Source organism: Musa acuminata, chromosome BXJ3-8, assembly GCF_036884655.1.
Source record: "Musa acuminata AAA Group cultivar baxijiao chromosome BXJ3-8, Cavendish_Baxijiao_AAA, whole genome shotgun sequence".
In the NCBI taxonomy this organism is placed as follows: domain Eukaryota; kingdom Viridiplantae; phylum Streptophyta; class Magnoliopsida; order Zingiberales; family Musaceae; genus Musa; species Musa acuminata.
The window spans coordinates 12,692,109-12,707,873 of record NC_088356.1 but is presented as its reverse complement, the minus strand read 5'-3'; the positions used below and the strand labels follow the sequence as shown (position 1 = coordinate 12,707,873).

The following is a 15,765-nucleotide window of genomic DNA, read 5'->3' as shown; positions in this document are numbered from 1 at the left end:
TAGTGATTTGGGCTCAATAGGCTCAATTGTCCAAGCCCACATATGGGCTGGACCCAACAATTCTCCCCCTCCAGCTCATATGATGGGCTGTACCAAGCCCGCTCTTTGCCTACATGCTTCAAGCTTCTCTTTAGGCAAAGACTTTGTCAACATATCTGAACCATTCTCATTGGTATGCACTTTTTTCAACTGTAATTCTTTCAACTCAAGCACATCACGAATCTAGTGATATCTCGCATTAATATGCTTGGATCTAGAATGATATATTAAATTCTTGAAGAGGTGAATGACACTCTGACTGTCACAGTAAATAGTATATCCTTCCTGTTTCAAGCTCAATTCCTGTAGAAACTTTTTCATCCATAAACTTCCTTGCAGGCTTCAGTAATTGCTATGTATTCTGCTTCTATGGTTGATAGAGCAACATAATTCTATAACTTTGATTGCCAAGAGACTGCTCCCCCTGCAAATGTCATCAAGAACCCCGAAGTAGACTTCCTGGAATCAGTATCACCTGCCATGTCTGCATCTGTGTAACCTTCTAACACAGGTTCATCACTGTCAAAACATAAACACAACCTAGAAGTACCTCTTAGATTTCTTAATATCCATTTCACTGTTGTTCAATGTTCCTTTTCAGGATTTGAGAGAAATCGATTGACAACTCCAACTGCATGAGCTATATCTAGCCTAGTATAAACCCATAGCATATATCAAACAGCCTATTGCAGATGAGTAAGGCACTCTGGACATTTCTTCTTTTTCTTTCTCACTTATAGGACATTGTTTCGAACTAAGCTTGAAATGACCTACAAGTGGAGAATAAACTACTTTGGCTTTACTCATGTTGAATCTTTTAAGAACATTTTCAGTGTAAGTCTCCTGAGATAGCCAAATCTTCTTTTTCTTCCTATCACGAAGAATCTTCATGCCAAGTATTTGTTTCGCCGATCCCAAGTCTTTCATGGCAAAAGACTTAGTTTTCTTTTAAGCTTTCCAATTTTTCCAACATCATGGCCAACAATCAGCATATCATCAACATATAGCAGTAAAATAATAAAATCATCATCTGAAAATTTTTTCATAAACACATAATGATCAGTTGTGGTTCTATCATACCCTTGGCTCATCATAAAGGAATCAAACTTCTTATACCATTGTCTAGGTGCCTGTTTGAGTCCATATAAGCTTTTCCTAAGCTTACACACCAGATTTTCTTTTTCATTGACTTTGAAACCTTCTGGTTGCTCCATGTAAATTTCTTCTTCTAAGTCACCATGAAGAAATACTGTTTTTATATCAAGTTGCTCAAACTTCTAAATTCAAGCTGGTAGCTAAACTAAGAACAACTCAGATAGAGGACATTTTCACAACTAGAGAAAGTATTTTTTTAAAGTCAATACCTTTCTTCTGACTGAATCCTTTCACAACTAGTCATGCCTTGTATCTTTGTTATGAGCTATTATTTTCAGTCTTCAATTTATAAACCCACTTTTTCTTGAGAGCTTTCTTCTTTTTAGGCAATTTTACCAAGTCATAGGTGTGATTCTCAAGCAAGGATCTTATCTCTTCTTGCATGGCTTTAACCCACTCATTCTTATTCTCGAATAGCTTCTTGGTAAGTTTTTGGCTCTCTCCCGTCAGTAAGCATAACATACTCACGTGGAGGATATCTGGTAGATGGTTGTCGCTCTTTAGGGGATCTTCTCAATGGAATCTCAACTGGTGGTGGAGGTGCTGGTTCAGTTGGTTCAGCATCATCAATTGTAGGTGTATCATCACTAGTATTCTCACCACAATCTTCTTGTTCATCTCCCCCATGATTATCATGAATTACAGGTGAAGGAACTGGACCCAAACTCCAAGGAATATAAACATAGGTTTCTAGCTTCTTAATATTATCACCATCATCAAACAATTAGTCTTCAAAGAACATAACATCTCTGTTTCTAATAATCTTTTTATTCACTGGATCCCATAATCTGTACCCAAACTCTTCATGACCATATCCCAAGAAGATACATGCTTTTGCTTTACTATCAAGCTTGGGCCTCTCATATTTGGGAATATGAACAAATGCTTTACACCCAAAGACTCTTAAGTGATTATAAGATATATCTTTTCCTCTTCATACTCTCTCTGGAACATCACTTTTAAGAGGAACTGATGGAGAAAGATTTATCATATCAACTGTAGTTCTCATAGCCTCCCCCCAAAATGACTTTGGTAACTTGGCGTGAGAAAACATACACCTAATCATTTCTTCAATGGTTTTGTTCATCCTTTCTGTCACACCATTCTGTTGAGGAGTTTTAGGAATTGTTTTCTCAAGCCTAATACCATGAAACCTGCAATAATTCTCAAAAGGACCCATGTACTCACCACCATTATCTGATCGAATACACTTTAGTTTTTTGCCAGTTTCTCTTTCAACACTGACATGAAACTCCTTGAAAACATCGAGTACTTGGTCTTTAGATTTCAAAGCAAAAGCCCACACTTTTCTAAAATGGTCATCAATAAAAGTAACAAAATAGAGAGCACCTCTAAGAGTTCTAGTTTGTATAGTACAAACATCAGTATGAACTAAATCAATAATATGATCTTCTAGATGATGGATATGTATAAAATGCAACTCTATGTATTTTTCCAACTAAGCAATGATCACAAGATTTAAGAGATGCACTTTGCAACTCTGGTAAGAATTGCTTTCTAGCGAGAGTTTGAAGTCCCTTCTCGCTGATATGTCCAAGCCTCTTATGCCAAAGATCTATACTTTCACCTTTTTGAATTGCATTAATCTCTCCTTTGAGTAGCTTAGCTTCCATGACATAAAAAGAGTTAAGTTTCTTTCCTCTTGCCACAATCAGAGAACCTTTAGTGAGTTTCCATTTGCTTTCACCAAAATAGTATGCAAAGTCCTCATCATCAAGTCTACCAGTAGACATCAAGTTAAGACGAATATATGGAACATGCCTTACATCTTTGAGTATCAATTTGCTCCCAATACTGGTCTCCAAGCAAATATCTCCAATACCTACAATCTTAGATGTACCACTATTTTCCATTCTGACATTACCAAAATCACCAGCAATGTAAGATCTAAAGAAATCACCATAAGAAGCAACATGAAATGAAGTACCAGAGTCAATTACCCAATTACTATCCTGAGCTACAAGACTAACACAACCTTCATTACAGACAATAGTGATATCACCTTCAGTAGCAACTGTATTGGTCTCTTTCTCATTTTTCTTCATTTCATTCTGTTCTCGCTTCCAAAACCTACACTCTTTCTTCATGTGACCTAGCCTGTTACAGTGAAAACATTTGATATCTCTTTTAGACTTGGATCTTCCTCTATAACCATGTGGATTTCTGCTATATGACTTCTTCCACGTCTTTCTTGTTTTTCAGTAACAAATGCCCCAGAAGAAGATTCACCCTGTTCTTTCCTTCTAGCATCTTCATTTAGTAAACTGTCTTTAACCATATCTATAGTTAGAGTTCCCTCTGGCGTGGAGTTGCAAATAGTCACCACATATGTTTCCCAACTTTCTAGTAAAGAGCTGAGAAGTAATAATCCTTGCATCTCATCATCTATATTCATTTTCATAGCAATCAACTTATTTGGAAGACTCTGAAATAGGCTTATGTGCTCAACAATGTTACCACCATCTTTATACTTCAAATTTACAAGTCTTTTGAGGAGAGAAATTATATTTCCCATTGTCTTTTTCGCAAAGAGGTTTTCTAACCTTTGCCAAACAACATCAGCTCTGGTTTCATCAGAAATATGCTTATGCAAGTTTATATCCATCCATCTTCTAATATAGGCAATGACTTTTCTATATTGAACTTCTCATTCTTCATCGTCCATAGTAGAAGGTTTATCTTTAACCTTGATAGGCTTCTACAAATCTTTGTAATAAAGAAAATCTTCCATCAGACGCCTCCAAGTAGAATAATTTGATGAGTTCAATTTAATCATACCATCTGATTGCTCCATTTCAATCACACAAGAAAAACTAGCACCAAACAACCTATTGCTCTGATACCACTCGTTGGGAAAAAGCATGTTAAAGCGAAATATTATTTTCCCTCTTTGTGTATCAAAATGGGTTCCTCATCAAAATATCAACTTGATATCCAAATGTAAATATCAACCAGTACAACATAAACAATAGAGCAAATAATCAATCACATAATGAGACCAAATCTTTTAACGTGAAAAACCAAAAACCACGGGACCGTAGTCCACCTTAAACTTCCACTATCAATAGTAATGATAACATGTTTATAATAGGTCTTCTCTAGAATAACTAGAGAATCACAATAACATCAAGATCATAGATCTTAGCTCATGAATAGCATATCTTCATCACATAGGATTGATCTCCTCGTAAGAGAATTCTAGGTCTCACAAAATGGATATAACAGGAAAGTACCTCAGAGAGGGTAAAATATAGATAAACACCGTTAGGATTATAGAGCTTACTACAAGGATTCTTCGTATAAAATTTAGACCAAAACTGACAACCTTTGACCACCGATTGTCAAGCAAAAATCTCAAAATTCTTATTTTCGCTCTCTATTTCTCTGCACGCTGCGGCACACGTTTACTGTGCACATGCTCGCTGCACCAAACCCTTTATCTTGTTTTTTGCTTATTTGGACTTAATAGGCCCAATTGTCTAACGCCTAATTGTCCAAGTCCACATATGAGCTGGACTCAACAGTATCATCACCCCGTCTCTCCGGGCCTTGTCGGTACCTCCTACCATCATGTAGCATCGTCCTTCTCCTATATGGTTGTTTTCCTCGTCGAGAACAGCAGGATTGAGGCACTGATCATCATATCAACACAATTACCTGAGGACATGACACCATCTGATCAGAAAACCTGTGAAGGTGCCACTAATACCTGAGGACTCGTAATTATGAACCTATTTGACGATGCATTTGCAGGATAAGATCAAAATTCCTGCGGTGTGAACCGTGAATGTGCACGTGTCATCCCCCCAAGTGTAGCAGCGCGTTCTGCATAGTGGTTGTGGCCGTCACCAGTAGCTTCTCATAGTCATGGGGCCATAAGAAATTTGTCGACCACACAATTGCATGATCGATCTCAACGACTTGTTTTTATCTCAGCCTGGTATCAGAATTATCGTAGGAAGAAGATGACGCATTCTTGAAGTTTTTAAGTTACGATGATGGAACATGAGCTTTCAAATGCTCATGATATACGCGTCCAACATAGTGTTGGAGAATATGTACGTGTATCCCTCGAGCTTAAAAGGGTACGTATCATAAGCTCCCTCTCTCTCTCTCTCTCTCTGCTTTGAAGACTGACATGTATCTGGACCGGAACCCGACTCAAATGCAAACCAAACCAAACCAAAATTAAAAAGTAACCGATTCTAACTCGAGCTCATGAGATAGAAGTCGGAACTCTAGAAAAACTCGATCTACATCATTGAATAATACTCGAGTGACAACAGATAAGATACCCTACTCGATTCGGAATGAATCTGAGCGTCTAACTTGGGTATCAAATCCGACAAAAAAAAAGTGTATTCGAGCCGGGCTTAGACAAACCGAGTAGACCAATCGAGCCTTCCAAAACCCCGACCGATTGCCATCGGTACTCCACATTAACCTATATCATCAGCCAGTAAGTTTGTCCGGTGAAGCCTCGCACCGGCCTCGTTCGCAGGATCGGTGCATTCGATGGGCCCCAGGTGAATAGCCAATACTCACGTTCATGATTTGTGTATATAAATCGAATCAAGTCTTAAACAAGCCTTGCGTCAACAATAATTAGAGGCACCAACAATAAATAATTATTAGACTTCTTCTTCACCAACATGTCGGCTTGTACATGATGTCAAGTCGATGTGGATTGAATCTAGTCGCTGCAAGGCCTCAATCGACTAGTATTAGGGCATACTCGGCACCTCTCATCTACTCCCAACAATATTGTTCCTGCTGGATTCATATTTCCAAGTTTTCTGGTTGCTGATACTACTATCTATCTATCTATCTATCTTATCCGGGTTGGTGGATTTCGTGAAACACCAGCATTAATTGTTGCCGGAGATCCATAGAATTAATTAGAGGCACCGTTGGAACCACCATTCAACTTCTGAAGTTTTCAAAAATTAGCAAGGACGAAGTCGAACAACGACTTTTCAACTCCCAGTAATTGTATACAAACATATATTTCATTAAAATTTCTGATCATGAAATGACGAATAATATTGCAGCTTAAATGTCATGTTTCTGATCAGATTTGAGCTGAAGTTGGTTAGGTCGTCATCGGACTTCGCCAACGTTTATCCATCCGAACATTCAATACAAAATGTTTATCCATCAGTTTACCTACTTATTATTTACATACATTTATATATAAGTATAAAATTAAGCCTGCTACGTCGCTTTCTTGCCTTTTAAAATGTTTCTCGCTCCGTCTACGAAACCTCTCTCTCTCTCTCTCTCCCGCTCCGTTCTGTCCTTCCTGTCTCTCTACGAGCAATCTCTGGGTCTCTCTCTCTCTCTCTCTATATAGGCATCACCATCTAAACCCCTCGATCCCACCAACCAACTCATCTCCCCATCTCTCCTTCTTCTTCTTCTTCTTCTTCTTCTACTTCAAGAGAAGAAGAAACAAGAAGACGGGCAAAATGGCTGTGGAGATCTCACCAGCGGCACAGATGGACAGGATAAAGACGGTGGTGGTGTTAGTCCAGGAGAACCGCTCCTTCGATCACATTCTCGGCTGGATGAAGTCCATCAACCCGGACATCGACGGCGTCAGTAACGACCGCGAGCTTTCCAACCCCCTCTCCGTCTCCGATCCTAACTCCTCCCTCGTCTACTTCGGCAACCAATCGGTGTACGTCGACCCCGACCCGGGCCACTCCATCCAGGCTATCTACGAGCAGATCTACGGCGTCCCCTTCACCGCCGGCGTCACCCCCATCACCCCTCCCGGAATCGACTCCCCGCCCATGAACGGCTTCGTGCAGCAGGCGGAGAAGGAGAAGCCGGGCATGTCGTCCATCGTGATGAACGGGTTCAAGCCGGAGGCGGTGCCGGTCTACGAGAGCCTGGTAAGGGAGTTCGCCGTCTGTGACCGGTGGTTCGCCTCGATGCCGGCCTCGACGCAGCCGAACCGGCTCTTCGTTCACTCGGCGACGTCGCACGGGTTCACGAGCAACGACACCAAGAAACTGGTGGCCGGTCTGCCGCAGAAGACCATCTTTGACTCGCTCCATGAGGCCGGCCTCTCCTTCGGCATCTACTACCAGTATCCGCCGGCCACTCTCTTCTACAGGTGCGCCTCTCTCTCTCTCTCTCAACGACAAAAAGAAACCAGTATTAGCAATATATGGGAAATATTTTCATGATGATATATGACATGACATCGTTGGATTGCAATGAAGAGCATGATATCTTCATCAATGTTATCACCGTAAATAAAAAGGCATAAGATAAAATCTCCCTTCGAATGCAACGTTGGTTATATCGACCTCATCATCGTCTTGTTTTTCCGACTCCGTCGTCGTCATCGTCATCGTCTCCTCCTCAAAAATGTATCAATATGAGAAGTGTCAGTATCGTGGTTGCCCAACAAACTCGAGCTAATCTGGCTCTGACGGCAGCGTTGCCACAATTCCCTGCTCTCTGTCGTCAGAGATCGTGGCGAAGACAAAGTCAAACGAGCCACCCAACATCTATTATCTTCGGTTCCTAGGCCTGCTCTCCAATTGTTCACCAAAAGTCTCCCCGGTGCAGCACATTGTTTTAGGCATCGCCTTAGCGGTTTAGGTCATTTCTTTAGCATTTGTTTGAATCATTGGCGATACTTATCTCCCGATTGACTCATAAACATGATCATCTCAGCCATGCCCCACTAGCGAGCCCTTAAAACATCGACTATCGGTAACTTGTGACGTTAATTTTATTCTCTTTTTCCTTCAAATATAGAACCGGAATAATCCATCCATTTTTCCATTTTCTTTTATGCATTTTTACCACAAGCTTATCTAAATTTTGCAAGAAGAAAAAAATTGAAAAATATTGTCCTTTATGGAAAATTTAAAATAATAATAATAATAATAATTTAAATCCGATATGCTTCTTATCTCAAGTTTTAGATGACTTGCTTCATCTTTCACTAGTATACTCGGGAAGGCAGGCAGTCTTTCAACTCCAGGATGACCATTCCTGAGTCTGTTATGAATCTCCTCCTCTCTAGCATTCCTGTAAATTGCTCGTTCGATTCAGCTACGACTGTGAGCGTGCATGCATGTGACATTCATTGGACGTCGATGACGACAGGAACCTTCGGCAGTTGAAGTATGTGGGCGACTTCCACCCCTTCGATCTAAAGTTCAAGAAACACTGCAAGAAAGGGAAGCTGCCCAACTACGTCGTCATCGAGCAGCGCTACTTCGACCTGAAACTCCTGCCGGGGAACGACGATCACCCCTCCCACGACGTCTCCGAGGGGCAGAAGCTCGTGAAGGAGGTGTACGAGGCGCTGCGGTCGAGCCCTCAGTGGAATGAGATCTTGTTCGTCATCATCTACGACGAGCACGGCGGCTTCTTCGACCATGTCCCCACCCCCGTCCGAGTGCCGAGCCCCGACGACATCGTCGGACCCGAGCCGTTCTACTTCAAGTTCGACCGCCTCGGCGTTCGTGTGCCCACCCTGTTCATCTCGCCGTGGATCGAACCTGGGACGGGTAAGAGAACAAGATCGATATGCCACCCGATTAGTACGTGACTGCAGCAAGCCATGCTTGTAATATAAAACCGTCGTTCCACCACCGTGAGCATTCCATGCTTTTGTAATATTTGCTTGGTTGTCTTGCAGTGGTTCACCGCCCGTCTGGCCCACACCCGACGTCCGAGTTCGAGCATTCTTCCATCCCTGCCACCGTGAAGAAGATCTTCAATCTGAAGGATTTCTTGACCAAGCGAGACGAATGGGCCGGGACATTTGAGACGGTCCTCACCCGGACAACCCCGAGAACAGATTGCCCAGGTTCGTGTGCTACCAGCTCGCTTCCGCTTGTTGTGACATGCTTTTTTCTCTTCCCAAGTATCTCAAGTTACATATGGATTCAAGAGATCTTGCCGGAGCCTAGGAAGCTTCGACCGACGGAAGCTGCCGAGACTGCGAAATTATCGGAGTTTCAGACGGAGCTGGTGCATCTTGGAGCCGTCCTTAATGGTGATCACGCCAAGGACATCTATCCGCACAAGCTGGTGGAGAACATGACCGTGGCCGACGGGGCTCAATACGTGCAGAACGCCCTGAAGACTTTCTTGGAGGAATGCGAGAATTGCCGGAACAACGGGTTCGACGGCACTCATGTCGTGGTGGTGAATCCAGCAAGGGATGCAACAGTGCAAGACACGAGATCCTTGTTGCAGAAGATGCTGTCGTGCTTGCTGTGTAACCGGTCTTAGCAGATTGAATCTCAAAGTGTAGTGGATTTCACTGGACGGATCGTCGTATCAATGAACTCTTTGTTGATGAACACTATGGTGCACTTAAAATCAAGTTCCCAGGTGGATCCGGATCGACTAGACATAACCTTTGGTGATGATCTACTGTCAACCGCTGGTTATTCTCATCAGTGAAAGAAAGCAAAAAAAAGGAGGAATTCAATAATTTTATACTTTAAAAGTAGCAATAATTCAATGATTTCTCCATCGATACCAACGGAGCGTAATTATGTATTTGTTGTGATTTGTACTTAATTTGAAATTTGCAGGGACAAATATGTTGTTTCGAAAGCATCGATACAAGGACACCGGGGGGCAATAGCGTAATATAAAGCCCCTCGGAACTCTGAAGCTTTTCTTGATCCCCTGCGCGGCGGCGACGACCAACGCTCTTTCTTTCTTTCTTTCTTTCTTTTTCGAGAGGAGAGAGTGAGCGAGTGAGAGAGAGAGAGAGAGAGAGCCCTGCTTTTGTGGAGAGATTGATAGAAGGGAGAGAGTGTGGAGAGATTGATAGAAGGGAGAGAGGGCGTCACGTCGCCGCCCGATCACGGGAGAAGGACGCCCCAACGCCGGTGGCGGACCGCGGGGACCGATCGAACGCCCCACGCCTCAAGCTTCGACACCCCAGGTGCCGCCCCCGGCGTCGGAGGAAGGTCAGCGGTAACGACCCCTTTTCTTTTCATTTTGGGCCATAGGTGATATGTTGCATTAGATTTCGAACCCCTCTTGCATGTTTGAATTCTAGTAGTTGATGACGACTTCCGGTATTTGCTTGCTTTGGTTCCATTCGATTTTTAGAAATATGCTTAGATTCTTTTTTTTTCCCGGAGTCTCTTCAGAAGGATGATTCATGGGCGTTGTTTGAGCGTCATTTCAGATCCTTATCGGTACCTCCTGGGTTTTCTGTTTGGGTTGGGTCTCTTGCCAATGATCACGACTCTTACCAAAGAGCTGAAGCTTTTGGCTTTGAGATGATTTCTTGTGGGTTCCAAAGCCCTTTTTGTTAGAAAATAAATAGATAAACAAGTTGTAGAAGAAGTTGATTGTTATTAACATATCCCCCTTCCTTTTATACAGGTTAGAAGGGAGAATTTTCCTCAACAGGTTAGAGGATTTCCCTCAACAGAGTAGAGAGATTTCGGAAAATCTCATCTACTTATCATGCCCCCGCAAGATGGTGCTTCAATCAAGGAGGCCAATCTTGGACTGATGTAATGCAAAAAGTTTACGAGCTAGAGGCTTCGTAAATGAGTCGGCCAATTGATCAGCCGTATGAACATGAGAAACATGAAGTTGACGGCGGACAACTTGATCGCGTACAAAGTGGAAATCGATAGCAATATGTTTCATGCGGGAGTGGAATACCGGATTAGCGCACAGATAGGTAGCTCCAATGTTATCACAATATATTGTAGGGGTGGAATCGATGTTGAGTTCCTGGAGTAGATTCGTGATCCAATTGAGTTCTGCAGTAGTAGTGGTAATGACACGGTATTCAGCTTCAGTTGTAGACCGGGCGATTGTCTTTTTCTTCTTAGAACTCCAACTGATTGGATGAGCACCAAGGAAGATAATATACCCTGATGTGGATGTTCTATCATCAAGGTTACCTGCCCAATCAGCATCGGCAAAGGCATGAAGACAAAATGGAGAGTGTTTACGAAAAAAGAGTCCATGATTTAGGGTCTCTTTAAGATATCGTAGAAGTCTCTTGACCGCAGACCAGTGTAGAGTAGATGGTTGATGCATAAATTGTGATAATTTGTTGACAGCAAATGAGATGTCTGGACGCGTGAGAGCTAAGTATTGTAAAGAGCAAACAACTTGGCGGTATTGAGTGGGTTCCGTAGCAGGACTTCCATCCGATAATTTGAGAGAACCACTAGTAGAGATGGGGGTTGTAACTGCATTTGCATCCTGCATGTTTGTCTTTAATAACAAATCTTGAATGTACTTGCGTTGTGATAAAAGGAGACCGGAAGATGTGAAGGTAGCTTCAACGCCCAAAAAGTAGCTCAAGGGTCCAAGACCCTTAAGCGAGAATCGAGCTGTCAGTTGTTTGATGAACGCTTGGATGCTGATGGGATTATTGCTTGTGACAATAATATCATCCACATATACCAGAATATACATTATGTTTCCATGATGATGTCGCAGAAACAACAAAGTGTCAGATTTGGAGTTAAGAAAGCCGACAGAAGTAAAAAATGAGCTAAGTTCAGTATACCAAGCTCTCGGAGCCTGACGAAGTCCATAGATGGCTTTCCGAAGTTTGCAAACATGCTGTGGATACTGAGGATGAGTAAAACCGGGGGGTTGTTGCATAAAAACATCTTCGGATAGAGATCCCTGTAGAAAGACATTATTAACATCCAATTGTCGTAATTGCCAGCCTTTAGTGGTAGCCAGACTCAAGATAAGCCGGATTGTAGTGGGTTTAACAACATGACTAAACGTCTTAGTGAAATCAACCCCAGGTCGTTGATGAAACCCTTTGGCGACCAAGCGTGCCTTATATCGGGCAACAGAGCCATCTGGGTTCCACTTAATTCTAAAGACCCACTTACACCCGATGATGTTTTGTGAAGGATGGAAAGGAATGAGATCCCACGTTGAATTATGGAGGAGGGCATTATATTCCTCACTCATGGCAGTACGCCAATGCGAAGATTTTTGGGCTTGAGTGAAGGTGGTGGGTTCAACGTTGGGGGATGAGGAATTCATGATAGCTTGTAGGTTAAGTACCTGACGAGGTTTAAAAATACCATGCTTAGAGCGAGTGGTCATAGGATGATTAGAGACGACAGGATTGGGAGGTGATGTTGGGTGAGGATCTGTGGCACAAGTCGGGTCAAGTGGAGACACGTCAGGGGCACTTGAGCAAGAAGGAGGTAAAGAGGATGGTTGTGTTTTGGAACATATTGCCCCATCAATTGGGGAAGAGTGGAGTGGAGTAGGAACAGAGGAAACGGGCAAGTGTTGAATTGGAGTGATATAGTGCGGATCAGGAGGGGAGGAAGTAGACGAAGTCATGGGAGGCTCGTCCGATTGGTCTGAAGGTATACTCTAGTGAGAAAGTGAAGTGGTCTGTATGGCAGGATATGGAAGGGTTTGGAAAGGAAAGTTAGACTCAATAAAGACAACGTGACGTGATATGAAGATTTTGTGAGTGTGGAGATTATAGCAGCGGAAAGCATTATGTTCAAGTGAGTAACCAATAAAGACACAAGGAGTAGATCGGAATGTTAACTTATGAGAGGCATAGGGACGTAACCAAGGATAACATAAACAACCGAACACTCGGAGTTTACGAAGGTTAGGGGGTTTGTGAAATAATGTGTCAAAGGGGGACTGGTATTGTAGAACTGGTGTAGGCATTCGATTAATTAGGTAGACAGCAGTTTGAAAGGCTGCTGTCCAAAAAGTTGAAGGCATGGAAGCCTGATGTAGAAGTGTGAGTCCAGTTTCTACTATATGCCGATGTTTGCGTTCGGCAAACCCAACTAGTTGAGGAGTATGTGGGGGAGACTTGAGGTGTTGAATGCCACAAGCTGAGAGATGGGATACCAGGGCTTGATATTCACCACCACCATCAGAGTAGACTATTTTAATGGTAGACTGAAAATTGTTTTCGACCAACTTTTGGAAAGTGGAAAAAATATGAGAAACGTCAGATTTATGGGAAAGAGGATATATCCATGTGTACTTAGAGAAGTGATCTACAAAAATAACATAAAATCGGAACTTATCAAAAGATAAGATTGGAGCAGAACCCCAAACATCAGTATATATAATTTCAAAAGATTTAGAAGAGGAAATGGAAGATGAGCCAAAAGGCTGCCGATGACTCTTATTACTAAGACAAGCATCACAATGCATCATAGAATTAGTGGACTTAAAAAGAGGAAGAGAGTGACGAGATAATAATTTCTACTGAATAAAGGACGAGGGATGACCAAGCCGACGATGCCACACATCAATTGGAGCCGCAACAGAAGAATGAACAATGGGCTGGGTTATTCGAGAGGCTGACGGCCATTCGTAAATGTTGTCTTTATTCGGGCCTTGGACCAATGATGCCCCCGTGCTCAAGTCCTTAACAAGAAATGAATCAGGAAAGAATTCAATGGAAGTATTATTATGTTTGCAAAATTGAGAAACAGAAATGAGGTTGCGTTTAATATGAGGGGCGCATAAAACATCATCGAGGGTAAATGTATTAAAGTCAGAATTAAGCGTTGTGGAACCAGTATGAGTTATAGGAAGTCCTTTACCATCACCGATGATGATATCTTCATCGCTGCCATAGGGATTGTGAAGAGACAAATTCTGAAGATCAGCGGTGATGTGATGAGAGGCACCAGAGTCGACAATCCAGTTGGACTGGCTAGGTGTCGGAGAAGTTAGGAGATTTTCTTGAGGCCAATGTGACAGAGCAGGGAGGCGGGGACGAGACCGGCAAACTTTAGCGGAGTGGCCGACTTTGTCACACAGTTGGCAAACGACTTGTCTTTGATGGCTCGGTAGGGCAGGACGCCAAGACGGATGATGGCTGGAGTTGCCACTTTGCGAGAAGTGATGACTAGGAGGGTAGGAGGGGTGTTGCATGGAACTCACAGAATCAAGAGGCGCATTAGCCAAACCTTGGGTGATGTTCGGCGAGTACCGAGTGCTCTTCCGTTTAGACTTGTGACTGACTTGAGCAGTGACAGTAGATCCAGGCAGTTTGTCAATACGCTTCAAGTACATCTCGTAGTCAGTCAGCTTATCATAGAGATCTTCAAAAGAGACTGGCTAGTCGCGTGCCCGAATTACAACAGCCAATTCCTTGTAGTCAGTGTCGAGACCATTGAGGGTATGAATGACAATCTCTTCGTCACATAGGGAATGACCTATCAAGGCTAAGTCATCAATGATAACCTTGATATGTTGTAGATAATCAGAGATAGTACTTCCCTCTTGTTTGGTCACCATAAGCTTGGATAGAAGACTGAGCTTGCGAGTACGCGAATGATTTGCCAGGGTGGTTTGCAGTGTAGACCATGCATCGACAGCTCTCACACATGAAGATATCAAGGGAGCAACGGATCCAGCAACTGAAGCTTGAATAGCTTGGAGGATGAGACGATCTTGACGTAGCCACAGTTTGTGAGCTGGATTGGGTACTGGACTGGGATCGCCGGGGATGTTGAGAATGGCCGGAGGACAACTGAAAGAGCTATCAATGTAACCTAACAAGTCGTATCCAAATAAAAGATTAAAAAATTGAGCTCGCCAGGATGCATAGTTGCCACCCTTTGATAACTTAAAGGGTATCAACGTGGCAGCATTGATGGAGATAAGCCCTGTAGAAGAACAAGAAGTGGGAGTCCCTACAGGAACTGAAACATCAGAAGAAGTGAACGAAGACATTTTTTTTTTCTCTTCGCTTTTTTTTTTTTTTTTGTGGAAGAGATGCAGCGAACCTTGTGTGATACTCAAGTCACACAAGGTGGAGAATGAAGGAGGGGGCTGCTGCTATAGATTGCTGCAGCAGATTGGGCAATCTACAACAGTGCCCAAAGTTGTCGGCAGTTGCTGTGGATTGCTGCTTGCTGCAGCAGATTGTAGAGGCTGCAGTTCGCCGGAAGATGGCCGCGAAAACTGCAGCGGTACTCAAGACTGTGGTTCGCTGCTGTGGATTGCTGCTTGCTGCAGCAGATTGTAGAGGCTGCAGTTCGCCGGAAGATGGCTGCAAAAACTGCAGTGGTACTCAAGACCGCGGTTCGTCGGGAAATGACCGCGAAAATCTGCAGCGTTACTCAAGGAAACTGCAGTGAGAGAAATCTGCAGCAATTAGATGTATAGAGAAAAGCGGCAGCGAAAGCTGCTGCGGTAGAGGAAGGAAGATGCAGCGGTTACGGCTGCTGTTGGCTGGGAAGCGACCGCGACAGCGAAGGAGGAAGACGCGGCAGCCGTCGTTATGCAAGGAAGACTGAGCGAGGAGGACACCGCTGTTCGTCGTTCGTCGCTATTGAGGAGGAGGACACCGCCGTTAAGGAGGCGCCGTTGTGTAGAGGGAAGCGACAGCGAAAGCTGCTGCGGTAGAGGAAGATGCAGCAGTTGCGACTGCTGCTGGCCGGGAAGCGAGGAAGACACCGCTATTGAGGAGGCAGTGAGAGAATGTTTTCCTCCTTGCGTGACGGCGACAGAGAGTGTTTGCTGTAGGCAGCAAATAGGAGAGAGAGCAAGGCCGGCGAAGAAAAG

General features: G+C 43.3%; 1 protein-coding gene across 1 annotated transcript; it reads left to right on the top strand.

Annotated features, from left to right (window-relative positions):
• Positions 1-6,532: 6,532 nt before the first annotated feature.
• LOC103994584 (non-specific phospholipase C4) lies at positions 6,533-9,553 on the top strand. The gene is made up of 4 exons (XM_009414958.3): positions 6,533-7,336; positions 8,344-8,750; positions 8,882-9,052; positions 9,137-9,553. The coding sequence occupies exons 1-4, from the start codon at positions 6,684-6,686 to the stop codon at positions 9,478-9,480; spliced, it is 1,575 nt and encodes a 524-aa protein (XP_009413233.2). The 5' UTR covers positions 6,533-6,683; the 3' UTR covers positions 9,481-9,553.
• The last annotated feature ends 6,212 nt before the right edge of the window (positions 9,554-15,765 follow it).